We start from the raw sequence: 18,372 nt of genomic DNA, 5'->3' as shown, positions 1-18,372 counted from the left end.
CATATCGTCTTCAAATTTTAAGTTAATCGGATGAAAATTGGCCATTTAAGAAATTTGGCCTATGTTGACCTTATGGCCAATGTTGACCTCAAAAATAGTTAGTGGTTGGTTTCAATAAGCTGATATGCAAATCCGATTCAGATTTCAAGTCAATCGGATAAAAATTGAGGATTTTAGAAATTTGAAAAAATTGTTGACCTTTTGGCCTATGTTGACCTTTTGGCCTATGTTAATCTCCAAAATCGTTGGTGGTTGAATTCAGTTAGCTGATATGTAAATCCTATTCAGATTTCAAGTCCATCGGATGAAAATTGAGGATTTTAGAAATTTGAAAAAATTGGTTGACCTTTGGCCTAGGTTGACCTTGTGACCTATGTTTACCTCAAAAATAGTTGTTGGTTGAATATAGGTGACTGATATGTAAATGGCATTCAATTTTCAAGTCAATCGGATGAAAATTGAGGATTTTATAAATTTGAAATGGTTGTTGACCTTTGGCCTATGTTGACCTTTTGGCCTATGCTGATCTCAAAAATAGTTGTTGGTTGAATATAGGTAACTGATATGTAAATCCCATTCAAATTTCAAGTCAATCGGATGAAATGGAGGATTTTAGAAATTTAAAAAGAAGTGATTGACCTTTGGCCTGTGTTGACCTTTTGACCTTTTGACTTCAAAGGTTCGCTGATATATAGGATTTTGTCGGACCACGAACTCTACCATTTGAAGTTTTGTGAAGATCGGTTTAAAATTGTGACCTGTAGGCAAGTATAAGTGAGTGGACAGACAAACACACAAACACACACACACAAACAAACACACACACAAACCGGACTGATCAACATACTTGTCAAAAAGTTTTTCTTTTGCTAAGTAATCAACCAGTGTCTCAATGCAATCTTTTCACTTCCATGCTGACCGACAGATTAGAGACTTAAGAGTATTTCAAAATAATTTAATACTCACATTATTTGCTCATTGGTATGTCCACCCAGGTCATGCTATTCTCTTCAACATAAAGTATTGTTACGTGTGTGGGGGTAGGTCGTGAAATACCATTGTCAAGATAGAATTGTGTAGGTTTAGCGTGCTCCATGTGCCGTGAAGCCACCTCAATGTTTCTAAGTTAGTGCCGGATGTCCGTGTAAGCGTTATGTGTCTCCATGTGAGGGGTGGAGCTCTGCTAATTAGGTAGGGCCTAAGGATAAATTCCCATTGTGTAAATGCCCCTATCAGCCAACCATTTGGCACATAATTTAAAACAACACGACCCAGACACCACTATCCCGCCCAGCCGAATCCTCTCGATGGGCGTCAAGAATGGCTGTGAGGCCACGCCCCAAAGGACGATTGGTTGAGGAACGATGGGGGCGCTGCACGATTGGTTGGAGTGTGACGTGATCATCGAACATTCTAATGCTGGAGGAAAATGGCGAAGCGACCGCCATTTTGCTCTCTCTCTGTCTTGGATTCGTGAAAGGCGGATGCATCTCTCTCTCCCTGTGGCCTGGACGGAGGCGGCTGCACTTAGAGCGGTCACGCTTTGATTCTCTCGCGCTTGTTCTGGCTGGGAAAAAGGACGGGGGTGTTTCGTGCCATGTGCACCTGAGAAGTATCGGAGCTTTGTGGAGCGTGGAATGGTCGGAGGCTGAGAGAGAAGGACGTTTTGCCGCCGCTTCGCTGCTCGTTGTGCTCGCTTGGTGACTCGGCGCCATCTTGCTCGCGCCGACGCGCGGTCATTTTACCGACCGTGCGGAGCCATTCAACCACCCCAAGCGTCTTCATCTATCTATAATTCCAGCAATCTCTGTGTGTGTGTGTGTGTGTGTGTCTGTCTGTGTGTTTGTTTGTCTGTGACCGCTGTTTCTCGACAACCACGGGTCCGATATACTTTTAACTTGCCAGGTATATTGCTGGGGACCCGAGGATGTGCCTTTTCAAGGTTTCATATTAATCGGACAATTACTTACCGAGCGATGTCCAAAAAACGATTCAACCAATCAGAGAGCAGCGAACTAGCGCGTGTGCCGAACGTGGCGGACACACTCTGCCTCGGATGGCACATTTGAGAGCGTATTCATTTATTTCACGTTTGCAAACTATGTTGGCGCTATGTTGGCGTTAAACGATGTTTTAAAACTAATAAAAACGAATTTGCGATTCATTCGCTTTCCTGCGCGTTTGTGTACGCGATGGCGATTTCTTTACCAAACTCCGGAAGCCGTTCGCTTTGGACCGAACCATTTCATGTAAATAGAGGGGGGGGTTCTGTGGTCGTTGCGAATGGACCAAACCATTCATGTAAATAGAGGGGGGGGATTGTCACTGTACTCGCAAGCCGTTCGCCGTTCGCTTTGGCGTTGCGAATGGACCAAACCATTTCATGTAAATAGAGGGGGGGGATATAATTTTAGATAGATATATAGTACGGGCATATATATAGTACGGGCATGCCCTAGTTGAACTCAAAGCTGAGTATCGGCCAACTCACACAACCTTTCCTTCATTTGGTTTATTTCTCCCTGTGTCGTGTAATTGTGTCTGACTGGGGGCACCCCAATTTGCAATTAGATTTTACCTTACCGTTAATTTTTGTGATCTGGCATTATTATCATTAAATTCATTATTTGTTGCTATTTGAATCCCTTGTGTTCTGTCTTGTTTATCCGTGATGGGTTTGAGGACGCGCAGTGAACGCCGTACAGGTAAGCCCTTGCTACCCTCCACCCCCGCGCATGCTAAAGAGATAACACCGCCAGCGATTCGGCTTAGACGCCTGGGAGTTAAATCTCGGTCGGCCATCCGTCACCCAGGGGTCTTAACCCTGGGGACACGATAGCATCAAACAAGCCCGGCTGGGCTGCTGTTAGACTTTCGGTCTTGTTTTAATGTACCTATAATGTGACAGTGCTGCAAAGCCATCACCCCCTCTCCTTAGATAATGCATACAACATACAGATTCCCTAGTTAGTTATTTCCTCATTACAGTGCCTTCAGAAAGTATTCACTCCCCTTGACTTTTTCACATTTTGTTGTGTTACAACCTGAATATAACATAGATTGAATGAAATTTTTTTTGTCTTCGATCCACACAAGATACCCCATAATGATTGTGGAAGAATTCACTTCAAGTTCTTCCATTAGGTTCATGATATAACAGTTGAATCATTTAAAAATTAGTCTTCAAGTGCAACAGAGTTCAATCTTCTATTCATGCATGCATATAAATGTTAGAGTTCATCGTTAATTCATGCATGCATGGAGAGAGAATCACACAAATCTTGTTACATTTTGTCAATTCATATTTGCCAATTAAGGTATTTGCTGCGGGAGTTTCTAACTGGATTCTTGGGTAAAATGCCAGGGGCATAGAAAAGGCCCCTTTATATGGTATGTGCCATGTGGCAAAGTATAGAAAAGAAGGGACATTCAAAAAAAATTATTATGTGCATGCTGGTCTACCCTTGTGTTCTTAGGAGGAACCAAGTAATGCTCTAGAAAAGTTCATATGAAGGTTCATATGAAGAAAAGTTCATATATAAAGTTCATATAAAAGTTGATTCAAACCCATCTTTTTACCTCTCCTTTCCCCCCTCTATCCCCCCTCTTTTCCCCCTCTTTCTCCCCTTTCCTTCCCCCCTCTCTTTTCCCTCCTCTTTTCACCCACTATTCCCCCCTCTGTCCCCCCACTTTCCCTCCTCTTCCCCTCCCTATTTCCCCCCCTCTTTCCCCTCCTCTTTCCCCCCCCTCTTTCCCCTCCTCTTCCCCCCCCCCTCTTTTCTCCCCTTCTTCCACCATCTCTTCCACCCCAAATTTCACCTTCTATTCACCCCTCTCCTCTGTTCCTCCTCCTCCTCTTCCCCCACCCCCTCTTTGTTTCCCACACCCCTCCCAATCTCTTTCCCAACCTCCCCTCTCCATCTGTTTCCCCACCATCTCTGCTTGTCCACCTCCCCTCTCCGTATTTATTTACCCACCTCCCCCTCTCCGTTTTTGTTTCACCACTATCTCTGCTTGTCCACCCCCCCTCCCCGTATTTATTTACCCACCTCCCCCTCTCCGTTTTTGTTTCACCACTATCTCTGCTTGTCCACCCCCCCTCCCCGTATTTATTTACCCATCTCCCCCTCTCCGTTTTTGTTTCCCCACCATCTCTGCTTGTCCACCTCCCCTCTCCGTATTTATTTACCCATCTCCCCCTCTCCGTTTTTGTTTCCCCACCATCTCTGCTTGTCCACCTCCCCTCTCCGTATTTATTTACCCATCTCCCACTCTCCGTTTTTGTTTCCCCACCATCTCTGTTTGTCCACCCCCCCTCTCCGTATTTATTTACCCACCTCCCCCTCTCCGTTTTTGTTTCCCCACCATCTCTGCTTGTCCACCTCCCCTCCCCGTATTTATTTACCCACCTCCCCCTCTCCGTTTTTGTTTCACCACCATCTCTGCTTGTCCACCTCCCCTCCCCGTATTTATTTACCCATCTCCCCCTCTCCGTTTTTGTTTCCCCACCATCTCTGCTTGTCCACCTCCCCTCCCCGTATTTATTTACCCACCTCCCCCTCTCCGTTTTTGTTTCCCCACCATCTCTGCTTGTCCACCTCCCCTCCCCGTATTTATTTACCCATCTCCCCCTCTCCGTTTTTGTTTCCCCACCATCTCCGCTTGTCCACCTCCCCTCCCCGTATTTATTTACCCACCTCCCCCTCTCCGTTTTTGTTTCCCCACCATCTCTGCTTGTCCACCTCCCCTCCCCGTATTTATTTACCCACCTCCCCTCTCCGGTTTTTTTCCCCACCATCTCTGCTTGTCCACCTCCCCTCCCCGTATTTATTTACCCACCTCCCCTCTCCGTTTTTGTTTCCCCACCATCTCTGTTTGTCCACCTCCCCTCCCCGTATTTATTTACCCATCTCCCCCTCTCCGTTTTTGTTTCCCCACCATCTCTGCTTGTCCACCTCCCCTCCCCGTATTTATTTACCCATCTCCCCCTCTCCGTTTTTGTTTCCCCACCATCTCTGTTTGTCCACCCCCCCTCTCCGTATTTATTTACCCACCTCCCCCTCTCCGTTTTTGTTTCCCCACCATCTCTGCTTGTCCACCTCCCCTCTCCGTATTTATTTACCCACCTCCCCCTCTCCGTTTTTGTTTCCCCACCATCTCTGCTTGTCCACCTCCCCTCTCCGTATTTATTTACCCATCTCCCCCTCTCCGTTTTTGTTTCCCCACCATCTCTGCTTGTCCACCTCCCCTCCCCGTATTTATTTACCCACCTCCCCCTCTCCGTTTTTGTTTCCCCACCATCTCTGCTTGTCCACCTCCCCTCCCCGTATTTATTTACCCATCTCCCCCTCTCCGTTTTTGTTTCCCCACCATCTCTGCTTGTCCACCTCCCCTCCCCGTATTTATTTACCCACCTCCCCCTCTCCGTTTTTGTTTCCCCACCATCTCTGCTTGTCCACCTCCCCTCCCCGTATTTATTTACCCACCTCCCCTCTCCGTTTTTGTTTCCCCACCATCTCTGCTTGTCCACCTCCCCTCCCCGTATTTATTTACCCACCTCCCCTCTCCGTTTTTGTTTCCCCACCATCTCTGCTTGTCCACCTCCCCTCCCCGTATTTATTTACCCACCTCCCCCTCTCCGTTTTTGTTTCCCCACCATCTCTGCTTGTCCACCTCCCCTCCCCGTATTTATTTACCCACCTCCCCTCTCCGTTTTTGTTTCCCCACCATCTCTGCTTGTCCACCTCCCCTCCCCGTATTTATTTACCCACCTCCCCCTCTCCGTTTTTGTTTCCCCACCATCTCTGTTTGTCCACCCCCCCTCTCCGTATTTATTTACCCACCTCCCCCTCTCCGTTTTTGTTTCCCCACCATCTCTGCTTGTCCACCTCCCCTCTCCGTATTTATTTACCCACCTCCCCCTCTCCGTTTTTGTTTCCCCACCATCTCTGCTTGTCCACCTCCCCTCTCCGTATTTATTTACCCATCTCCCCCTCTCCGTTTTTGTTTCCCCACCATCTCTGCTTGTCCACCTCCCCTCCCCGTATTTATTTACCCACCTCCCCCTCTCCGTTTTTGTTTCCCCACCATCTCTGCTTGTCCACCTCCCCTCCCCGTATTTATTTACCCATCTCCCCCTCTCCGTTTTTGTTTCCCCACCATCTCTGCTTGTCCACCTCCCCTCCCCGTATTTATTTACCCACCTCCCCCTCTCCGTTTTTGTTTCCCCACCATCTCTGCTTGTCCACCTCCCCTCCCCATATTTATTTACCCACCTCCCCTCTCCGTTTTTGTTTCCCCACCATCTCTGCTTGTCCACCTTCCCTCCCCGTATTTATTTACCCATCTCCCCCTCTCCGTTTTTGTTTCCCCACCATCTCTGCTTGTCCACCTCCCCTCCCCGTATTTATTTACCCATCTCCCCCTCTCAGTTTTTGTTTCACCACCTCCCTTCTCTTTTCACCCACTCTGGTCACTCTCCCCCTGTGTCCATTCGGATAAGTTATGAGATTGAATGGTTGAAACCTTGATGCTGGTTTCCAGCAGATTATTTGGAAGGACCGTCATTAAGTTGAAGGTTTCTTCAGAACTATCGCCATATGATATCTACCTTTCCCACTGCACTTGTAGGTTTTATTTCTGTAAAAAGAAGTTTCTAAATCATACATCATATGAGTATAGTCTTTCTTACACTCTCAGTTTTGGTAATACTGTGAAGGTATATTTGAATCGCATTGAAGCAAATAATACTCGTATTGTTAGTTACTTTGTTGTCAGAATTATGAAAGTCCTTTTCTTTTCCCAATTTTATTTCTCACCACAACTCCCTCTAAACAAAATGAAGGTGATGTAAATAGCCTCTTTGGATTAATGGTGATTGGAAAAATACTTTTGCCAGCAGGTCAAGCTTATTTCCAATTCTTGTTTTCTGGTTTGAGATGCATTTTGACATTATAGTTTGGAAAGGCCAATTTGTTTGTCTAATTGCTGTTGCGTACGCACCATGGTCAGCTGCGGCAGGAAGGCGTGCGTCTCTTCCTGCTCTGGGCACAAGCATTGCAGGAGAACTGTGGAGAAGAACAGTTACTGTTGTTTGCCTGCCTTGTCCCTGGCTTTCCATGGCCTTATTCTGAGCAAGGCCCTCATTCTTTGGAGCACCTCATCAATCCTCACCTGGGCACACATGAGGGCACAGGTATACTGCATCAAGAGGGATTTATCTCTCCACACACAAAGGATACCACTCAGAAATGGTCCCCAGAGTAACATCATTCACCTTAAGTACTCCCAGGAAAACCTTGTCTAGCAAATTGCCATATTAATTATTACAGTGCTACCCATGTGATGAAATTTCTTTAAAAGGTTATACACGACTATTTTTCTCAACTCTGTTGGATAAAGCCCTCCACACATTCGCTGACACAATGCAGCAAGATTGTCTGCAATACCTCAGTCGGAATTGTTATGTTCTAGGTACATTGTGTCTTAAAAACTTTTAAGGACAAAATCTTGCCTTTGACAAAGGTGTGTGTCTCTACTATGAGGTGTGTGTGTGTGTGTGTGTGTGTGTGTGTGTGTGTGTGTGTGTGTGTGTGTGTGTGTGTGTGTGTGTGTCTATGTGTGTATATGTGTGTCTGTGTGTATCTGTGTATGTGTGTGTCTGTGTGTGTCTGTGTGTGTGTGTGTGTGTGCCTGTGTGTGTCTGTGTGTGTCTGTGTGTGTGTGTATTTCTGCCTGTGTGTGTGTGTGTGTGTGTGTGTGTGTGTGTGTGTGTGTGTGTGTGTTTGTCTGTGGCTGTGTGTGTCTGTCAGTGTGTGCATGTTTGTTTGTGTTTGTGTGTGTGTGTGTGTGTTTCTGCACACACGCGTGCATTATTGACTCCATGTGTGGGTTTCAGAAGGTGGAACGGAGTCCTCCCAGGTCTCGAAGTGTCCACCTTCGTTTCGGGAAGGGATCATGATTTCATGGCCCAAGTTTGAAGTTTTCTTGTTCTCCAAGTTTTGTCCGAGGGCTCTTTTCAGGATTGTCACCAAGCCCCGGACATCTTCCGACGGTAGTTCGTTTATTTAATATTCCCAGGGATGGGTTTTAAGATATTCATAAGGTTCTTCTTCATCATTCCCGTTGCTCAATTAACACTGCTTCATTTTCTGCTTGTCAGCTTCCAGGATCTTTTGACTTTATTTTTCAGATCCTGGTATTTGGTGATTTTGTTGATTTTTAGGTTGTTTCGGCCAAAATTGCTTGGTAGTGATGCCTCATTTAGCAATACCTTCTTTTCTTTTTTCATAACCAGTATGATACCTGGTTGCAATGCTTTGTTTTCTTATGTACACGCTATGGTATGATGATGATATGATGATACAGAGGTAAATGATGTGTGCTATGTCGGTATATGGACCACAAACGGGAAGGACTGGGCGGAGAAGCAGGAATTCAGGGACACACTGCAGAGAATGATGAAATGGTTGAGATGAAAATGATGCCGTGCATTTTGGGGGACCTTAACGCATATTGTTGCGGATCTCAGATTACGGCGCTCCCCTTACCGACGGGGGGTTAATCCCCTCGTCTATTAAGCTGGCCGTCCGAGTCCTTATAAATTATGACGTCACTCCCAGTCGGTAGTAGCCAGGGTCATTAGTCAATGAAGTCCCAAATACCTGCGTACTAAGACCGGCCGTAAGCGAGGAGATAATTTCCACCCAAGCCGCAGCTTTAATGGATACGCCGAGCGAAGCGAGCTGCGACTTGGGCCGTTAACAAAAGACTAACCCGATTCCGAGCGTTGGCCAAATCGTGCCACGTATATTCAATGGAGAAATCACTAAAGCGACCGGATGAGAGGAAACCCAAAGTGAAGGAAGAACAAATATAATTTATTAATTATGTACAATAACGAAGAGGAAACAAAAGAAGGGAATATACAAGAAGAAGAAGAAGCAGTGACACAGGGCAGCCTTAAACAGTCTTATATTATCACACGCCCAGGACAATACAAACACACTTACACGAATGGGGTGGTGGTGGTGGTGGTAAGGAAGAGAAGGGTCCAAGCAGATGGCTCCAGGCTCCGGGTCCGCCGCGAAGAATGGCAGGCAGCTGGTGTCGTTGGCGCGCAACTGGACCTTATAATTATGCGGGGGATTGGGATGCCGCGTACCTAATGTTCGTGCCAACTCTCTCTCTCGTCTCAGAGGGTACCCTCGCGCAGGTCGCTCCAACAACGTGACAATCAATCGAGCGCTCCCCGCGCAGTTCGTTCACAATCAGCATCCCCCGGCGCAGTCCTTCACGAGCAGCATCCCCCGGCGCAGTCCTTAATCAATGGCCTCCCCTCGCGCATCTCCGTGAGCGGGCTTGGCGCTTGCGCTTTTATAACCCGCTTAGAAATCAAGCCGCGCTTCATCGAGCCACGCCTATTAACGAGCTCACCTCAGCCCTGGCTGACTGGTGGGGGCCCACCGGCCACACCCTGGTGGTGAGTTGACGTGGCCACACCTCGTTCTTGCCGCCCCGCCCCCTTCTTCTCCAAGCCTGACCTCGTGTTCAATGGTGGCTGAGCCAGGCAGCGAACGCTACTGGCAAGCCAAGGTACACAATTTGGAGGAAGGCTACGCCGCAATATGAATTGACAAGGGGGCCTACTCTTATTTAATTAATACAATGCAGATTCAACTATTGGGAACAGATCCTTACCTGAAACACATACTAATGAAATAACTAAATGAGAAGCCTATGGTGTGCTACGTGTTGCTCGTGGCCTAACTAGGGTGCGACCTTTGACCTTTTACACCAAAAAATGGGAATATTTACAGGGGATTATTTATAAGGGAATATTACAAATATTTACAAAGTGGAGGGTTCTAAAAACCACAACACTATCTTGGATTAACGGTGCCAGGTGAAGAGGAATGTGTTGATAAATTTGGTTGTGGATTGTGGAATACAGAGGGTCAAGAGCTGGTGGAGGTGGTGGCACGAAATGGGATGACCACAGCTGATTCATTCTTTCAAAAGCGCCAAAGTCAGAAGATTACCTAGAGGAGCGGACATACACAGAATTGGATTTGGTGGTGGTGAGGAAGCGACAGTTGTGGAGAGTTAAGGAATGTAAGACAGTGGCGGGAGAGCAATTTCCTTCTGATTGACTTGAAATTTGAATGGGGTATGCATATTGGGTCACTGAAGCCGATTGCTTCTGAGGTCAAAAGGTCAAGGTCACCTAAAATCGTCAATTTTTTGTGTTTTCTTTTCACTATTTTTGTGTTGTGTTTAGCATATGGAAGAAGATGTCTGAATACAAAGCGGATTTGGACCGGCTTTGCACTTTCAGATGCTTTCTAGTCGAACAAGTTTGTTTTTTGTTTTTCCTTCAAAATAGAGGCTCATGGAAGAGCGAGGTGACAGAGAAAACACACCAACAACAACAACAACAACAACAACAACAACAACAACACCAACAACACCACACCAACAGTGGAGCAGTGGGGGAAAACACAGGGAAAGAGGAAGAATTAGAAAGAACGAGAACTGCCACTTTATAATTGCTGACAGTGATGACTGGTTTCCTCAGCCTTCCCGCTTTCATACATCCCTGCTTGGATACTACCGCGCTTTGATACGACTCCGCTTTCATCAGACACACTTTGATACAACCCCATTTTGATGCAACCCCACTTTGATACAAACCCACTTTGATACAACCCCGCTTTCATCGGACACACTTTGATGCAATCGCACTTTGCTACAACCCTGCTTTCATCAGAAATACGTTGATGCAACCCCATTTTGATGCAACCCCACTTTGATGCAACCCCACTTTGATACAACCCCGCTTTCATCGGACACACTTTGATACAACCAGATTTTGATGCAACCCCACTTTGATACAATCCCACTTTGATACAATCCCACTTTGATACAACTCTGCTTTCATCAGACACACTTTGATACAACCCCATTTTGATGCAACCTCACTTTGATACAATCCCACTTTGATACAACCCTGCTTTCATCAGAGACACTTTGATGCAACCTCGCTTTGATACCAACCCGCTTTCATTGGACACGCTTTGATACAACCTTGCTTCATTGGACATGCTTTGATACAACCCCGCTTTGATACAACCTCACTTTGATACAACCTTGCTTTCACACAACCTCACTTTCATCATAATTAAACCTACACAAAAAAGTCACATGGCTGGAGAAGATAAAATATAGTTTATTCTTCTTCACACAATAACAACTTCTAGCTTGCAGACCTTGCATGCAATCATCTTGAAATTTTGCACACTTATTCCACTTCATGACTTCTACTTTATTATAAATGTTCACATCATTCAATGAAACGGTTCAATAAATATGATAAAAAAAATTTTTTGTTCAATTATTTACCGCTGCCATTCCATGTGAGCTATCGCAAATTCCAAAAAGGCATTTTAGCATGCCGACACGGGGAACATAATTGTGAAGTTCCCATTTGATATGACCAAAAATGAGGGAGGAGCTAGGTTGTAAAGGTTTATGCTTCAAAATGTCATCTCGTAAACAATGCGACGTTTGGAAGAATGACCTGGACTGCTTTTTGTTCGTTGTTCGTTTTGGGCATGTGATCATGCCTGAAAATTTTTGGCTTGATCTGTTCAGCCGTTTCAGAGAGAATGCGTTTTTAGTGGTTTTTCAGGCTTTTCACTTAAAACAATAACTTAAAACGTCATTATAATTTTTTTTCTGCATCAATTTAGATCCGAGATGATGCTCAAGAAATTTCATCCTGATTAGATGAAGTTTTTTTTACTTGTTGAATTATGACATCATAATGGAGGACCTGTGATATCATCATTCACATATGTTATTCTGCATGGTGAGTTCTTTACAATGAGACATGTCTCAATCTTTTCTGTGCAGCGCTTTTGGAGATATGGAGGTGCAATTTTTTTGTTTTTTTCAAGATGGCACCTGTACCATGTGACTTATGACGTCATCATTACCATTATAAAATTCTCCATGCCGAGGTGCTCCAACGGTGAAAATTTCCTGTCATTCGGTTCAACTATAGCAGAGAAAATGATTTTTTAAAGGAAACTAGAACTGCCACTTTATAATTGCTGGCAGTGATGAACGGTTTACTCCGCCTTCCCGCTTTCATACAACCCCACCTTTGATACAACCCCACTTTTGATACTACTACACTTTCATTGGACATGCTTTGACACAACCCCCTTGGATACAACCCCGATACACACCCCAACCCACACACACACACACCCCCACCCACACACATCCCCTCTATCCCCACCCACTCACACACACACACACACACAAACACACACACACCTCCACAAACACACACACACCTCCACAAACACACACACACCTCCACAAACACACACACACATCTCCACAAACACACACACACACACATTCCCCCCCTCCCTCCCCCCCCACACACACACACACACACACACATATCACCCCTAACCCCACCCCACACACACACATATCCCCCCTAACCCCCCCCCCCCACACACACACACACACGCACACACATATCCACACACACGCACACCACCACCCAACACACACACACACACACACACCCCTGTCAAGAGATATCCATTTAAAAAAAATATTTTCGTTTAATTAACGATATCTGCCACCTGTGGAAGAACGTCGTACCTTGGGCATGACGTCATCCGTGGAGCGTGCGGTATGTCAGCGTGAGAACGAAGGTTAGCGTCGATCGAACTTGCTCAAAATTTTCCCCATTGTCACCAAATTTGTAGTGGTATTTTGTTAACTCATCCGAGGCAAGACTACAATTGAAATCGGAGCCAAATTGACGCCGCAAGGTCTGCCTGCACGCATGGATATTTTACCTGAGGAAGAATTCACTTTGAAAATGCGATCCATTTAAAATGTTAGATTTCATTAACTTCGTCATTTTTCATCGGATTTCCACCAAATAAAGGTTACCATTGCTTGCAGATACCTCTCTTTCTCTCTAAAAGTGAAGACAGGATGAACTTCAGAGATAGAATTAAGCCTCGGCGGCGGAGAGTTTTACAATGTTATTTTCCAATGTAAATGACAATATAGCGTAGTTTTATGAAAATTCATCAGAATTTGCCCAGATTTGTTGCAGCGGAATGTTAACACCCTCTAGCGACTGCCAAATCCGAAGACAGAATTTAATTCCGAGCTACCCTGAGCTTGAGGTGGTTATGTCACATGGCCTGGTAAGAAAAAATGTTGCGGTTCTTCTTCTTCACACAATAACAACTTCTAGCTTCCAGACCGTACGTCCAATCATCTTGAGATTGTACCCACTTGTTACTCCTCATGACTTCTACTATAGTATGAAGTTTCACGTCGATCAATGAAGCGATTCAAGAGATATAAATGTTTTTAATATTTTCGTTTAATTAACGATATCTGCCAAACCACGTGATATATCGCAAATTCCAAAAGGATATTATAGTAGACTGATATGCTGAACAAATCTGTGAAGTTTCCCATCGATTGGATCAAAAATGAAGGAGGAGCTAGGTTTTAAAGGTTTATGCTTAAAAATGTCATAACTCTGAAACCATGTGATGCATGACGTCATGCTCGTTGCCTTTTTTGTTCATCGTGGGTATGCGATTGTGCCTGCAAAATTTGACCTCGATCTGTTCATTCGTTGCAGCGAAAAAGGGGTTTTTGTGTTTTCATGAAAAACAATATGGCGGCCGAACCAAGTGACCTGTGCCGTCAAAATTACCATTAAAATATTCTACAGACCGAGTCCCTCCTATGGTGAAAATTTGATCTCAATCGGTATAATTATTGCAGAGAAAATGGTTTTTGAAGGAAATTAAAAATTAAAATGGCAATAGCACTGAGTGACATGGCCTGGTAGGACAAAATGGTGCGTTTCTTCTTCTTTCAACAATAAAGACTTCTAACTTCGAGACCATACAACCAATCATATTGAAATTTTACACACTTGTTCCGCTTGATGAGAGCTACGTTGCATTAAAAAATTCAAGTCGATCAATGCAGTGGTTCAAGAGTTAGAAGCTTTTTAGGATTTTCCTTCCATTATTTATTGTGGCCAAACCATGTGACTTATCAAAACGTCTCAAGTAACATTGAAACATCCCCCCATGAGGAACATTTGTGTAAAGTTTCCACTCGATATCTTCACAAATTATGGAGGAGATATCATTTCTAGTTTATGCTTAAAAACGTCATAACTCTGAAACCATGTGATGGATGACGTCATGCTCCAGGACTTTTTTGTTTGTCATGGGTATGCGATTATGCATGCCAAGTTTGGGCTCGATCTGTTCAGGCGTTTTGGAGAAAATGGGATTTTAGTGGTTTTTTTCAGACTTTTCACTCAAAACAATATGGCGGCTGAACCATGTGACGTATGACTTCGAAATTTTTTGCATTCTGAGTTTTTTTTAACTAAGCATTTGGGAAAGAACTATCATTTTCGGTGGAGAAAAAATTGTGTTTGACGAATTCTAACCTCTTAACGTTAGCATTTTTTATATACTCAATAAACTTGTTTTTTGTTCCCATTGCAGAGTTCTTTAGCATGAGCCATTACTCAAATGTTTCCATTCAGCCGTTCGGGAGATATAGAGGGGCAAAGTTGAAGGTGTTTTACAAGATGGCGCCCATACCGCGTGACCTATGACGTCATAATTAGCATAAAAAATTATACGAGCCTAGCCGATCATTTGATGAAAATTTCCTGTCAATCCGATCAACGGTTGCTGAGAACATTAATTTTAAAGTTTTCGGAGGTGCAAAATAGGGCGGAAGAATAATAATAAGGAAAACTTTGGGAATAATAATAGGTTACTCTCCATTTCATGGAGAGTGAACCTAATAAATCTGAAAAATGGCAGGAACGCAATTAGTTACATGGCCTGAGAAGAAAAAGTATTGCGTTTCTTCTTCTTTCAACATTAACGGTTTCTAGCTTCCAGACCTTATAACCAATCATGTTGAGATTTTAAACTCTTATTCCACTTGATGAGAGCTACATCACATTAATGTTTCAAGTCAATCAATGCAGCGGTTCAAGCGCTAGAAGTTTTTTTATAAAGATTTCCATTCAATTATTTATCGTGGCCAAACCATGTGACTTATCGAAACTTCCCAAGTAACGTTTTGACTTCCCCACATGGGTAACATTTGTGTGAAGTTTCCACTCGATATCTTAGAAAATGAGGGAGGAGATAGGTTTTAAAGTTTATTCTAAAAACGTCATAACTCCGAAACCATGTGACGCATGACATCATGATCACTGAACTTTTTGTTTGTCATGGGTATGCGATTATGCATGCCAGGTTTGGCCTCGAACTGTTCATCTGTTGCGGATAAAAAGGGGTTTTAGTGTTTTTCACGAAAAACAATATGGCAGCCAAACCATGTGACCTATGACGTTGAAATTTTTTGCATTCTGAATTTTTTTTCACTTAAGTCATCTAAAGAAAATCATATTCGTTGCATCAAGGAGCATATTCGCTCTCTCCCCATCTTGTCTCCCGCTCCCTTTATCTCATTTTTATGTGTCAGTTTGTCTTTTTGTGATTAATGTTAGCTCTTACACGAGCCTCGATCTTGTATACAAAAAAAAAACATTAAAAAAAAGAACCCTTAAGACCATTTTTACCTTTAAGATTAACATGACTTCTGATCGTTGACTTCTTGACCCCAAACTCTAATCAGTTCATCTTTGTATCATAATATATAATTATACCGGTACCACGTTTTGTGAAAATCCCATGACTGGTTCACATATTATATTGGTAACAAAATTTTTACCTGATGTTACATTTCACCTTTGATCTCTTGACCCCTTGACCCCAAAATTTAAACCATTCATTTTTACAACATTATAATATCTGTACCAAGTTTGACTTGGATCCCTTCTGCCGTTCTCAAGTTATTCACCTATTACAGACTCTGATCTTTGACCTCTTGACCCCAAAATTAAATAAGTTCATCTTTACATCACAATACATACTTGTAACGACTTTGGTAAAAACTCCCGTCACTGGTTCACAAGTTATCACGGTAGCAGGATTTTTACCGAACATAACCGTTCACTTTTGACCTCGTGACCCCAACATCTAATCAGTGCATCTTCACCTCATTTATACATACATGCACTAAGTTTGACTTGGGTCCCTTCAGCCGTTCTCAAGTTATTGCAAAAACGAAAATCTATTGTGGTTGGATGGACAGCCGGACGGACAACCGGAAAACACAATGCCTCTGGCGACTGCATAATGTATGACTGGGGGGATAATGAAAGGGGAGAGAAGTAGAAGAGGAAAGCTAGGTCGAGATTTGAACCCATACTGGATGGCTCAAAGGTGAGTGCGCATACGTATCCTACCAGCCCTAGCTCCAGAAAAAAGAATTATTTAGATTTATTTTTTTTAAGCTCAATAAAAACACGTCACTTAGAATGGGGGAAATATGGCATGTCCCAGAACAAACAGAAAGGGTCCACCCAGTGAGATAAAGTTTAAGCTACAGCTTTTGGCTGCAAAAACAAGTTGGCACAGTAAAACATAAAATTTTGTCTGGAAATTGTGCATACAGTGCCTTCAGGAAGTATTCCCACCCTTTGACTTTTTCACATTATGTTGTTCCAGCCTGAATTTAAAATGGATTAAATGTAATATTTTTTTGTCACCGATCTACATAAAATACCCCATAATGACAAAGTGAAATGTTTTTAGAAATTTGTACAATTTTTTTGAAAATTAAATACAGAAATATCTAATTTACATCAGTATTCATGCCCTGATTCAATACGATGTAGAAGCACCTTTGGCAGCGATTACAGCTTTGAGGCTTCTTGGGAATGTCTGTATCAGCTTTGTACATCTGGATTTGGGGAGTTTTATCTCATTATTTCTTGCAGATTTGCTCAAGCTTTGTAAAGTTGGATGGGGAGCTTCATTGAACTGCAATCTTCAAGTCTTTCCACAGATTGTCAATGGGATTCAAGTCTGGGCTTTGGCTGGGCCACTCAAGGACTTTCACAATCTTGTTCTGAAGCCATTCCAGTGTTGCTTTGGCTGTATGCTTGGGGTCATTGTCCTGTTGGAACATAAATCTCTGCCACAGTATTTTGTACTCTGAAGCAGGTTCTCCTCAAGCATTTGCCTGCATTTGTCTACATTAATTGTTTCCCCCATCTTTACAAGTCTCCTAGTCCCTGCCGCTGAATTAGCATCCCCATAGCATGATGCTGCCACCACCATGCTTCATGGTAGGGATGATGTTGGATGGGTGATGGGCTTTACTCTGTTTCCAGCAGATGCAGCCCTTTGCATTCAGGCCATTGGGTTCAATTTCTGTTTTATCACACCACTGAATATTTTGCCTCATGTTCCGAGTCTTACACGTGCCCTTTTGCAAACTCCAGGTGTTCTGTCATGTACCTTTTTCTTAGGAGTGGCCGCTGTCCATCCGACCACTCTCTCATAAAGCCTAGATTTGTCTCTGCAACGGTCTCTGCAGCCTCCCCAAGTGCTGCAGAGACAGTTGTCCTTCAGGCAGGTTCCCTCATCTCAGCCAAGGAACTCTGGACTTCTGTCAAAATGGTTATCGGGTTCTTGGTCACCTTACCTGATCATGGTCCTGCTACCCAGGTTGCTCAGTTTGGTTGAACGGCCAGCTCTAGGAAGAGTCTGGGTTGTTCCATATTCTTCCCATTTCCTAATGATTTTGCTCATTGTGCTCTTGAGAACTTTCAACACTCTATATAGTTTCCCTTCCCCAGATGTATGCCTCCTCACAATTCTATCTCGGAGTTCTACGGACAGTTCCTTGGACTTCACGGTAGAGTTCCTGCTCTCACATACACTGTCAACTGTGGAGGCTTGTAGAGAAAGATGTGTTTCTTTCTAATCATGTCCAATCAATTAAATTTGCCACATCTGGACTCCAATCAAGGTATCGAGACATCTAAAGGATGATTAAAGGAAATTAGATGCACCTGAGCTTAATTTGGAATGTCATAGCAAAGGGGTTGAATACTTATTGACTCGACATTTCAGCTTTTCATTTTTTATTATTTTGTAAAAATGTATTTTAAAAAAAAAACACTGACATTAGGTGTTGATCAGTGACAAAATAAATCTCAATTTAATCCATTTAAAATTCAGGCTGTAACATAACAAAATGTAAAAAAAGTCAATGGGTGTGAATACTTTCTGAAGGCACTGAAGATAGATAATGAATGGCTTCACCACACATGGAGCTCAAATAGAGGACCCACAGATCCTTCGTACAAAGTCATTCCTTGGCACACCTGAACTCCTGTCCTCCTACAAGGCGTTCACCCAC

The 18,372-nt window shown here is 43.7% G+C and overlaps 1 protein-coding gene across 4 annotated transcripts in view; it reads left to right on the top strand.

Annotated features, from left to right (window-relative positions):
• LOC137416855 (ral GTPase-activating protein subunit alpha-1) overlaps positions 1-18,372 on the top strand; it is a 344,184-nt gene that overhangs the window by 54,654 nt on the left and 271,158 nt on the right. For all 4 annotated transcript variants that reach the window (XM_068102513.2, XM_068102512.2, XM_068102510.2 and 1 more), the window contains exon 6: positions 7,012-7,195. In XM_068102513.2, coding sequence (XP_067958614.2) covers positions 7,012-7,195 — 184 coding nt within the window. The remainder of the gene's footprint in view (positions 1-7,011; positions 7,196-18,372) is intronic.

Source organism: Myxine glutinosa, chromosome 11 (genome assembly GCF_964187855.1).
Source record: "Myxine glutinosa chromosome 11, kmMyxGlut1.1, whole genome shotgun sequence".
NCBI classification, from domain to species: domain Eukaryota; kingdom Metazoa; phylum Chordata; class Myxini; order Myxiniformes; family Myxinidae; genus Myxine; species Myxine glutinosa.
This window is presented reverse-complemented; position numbering and strand designations above follow the sequence as displayed.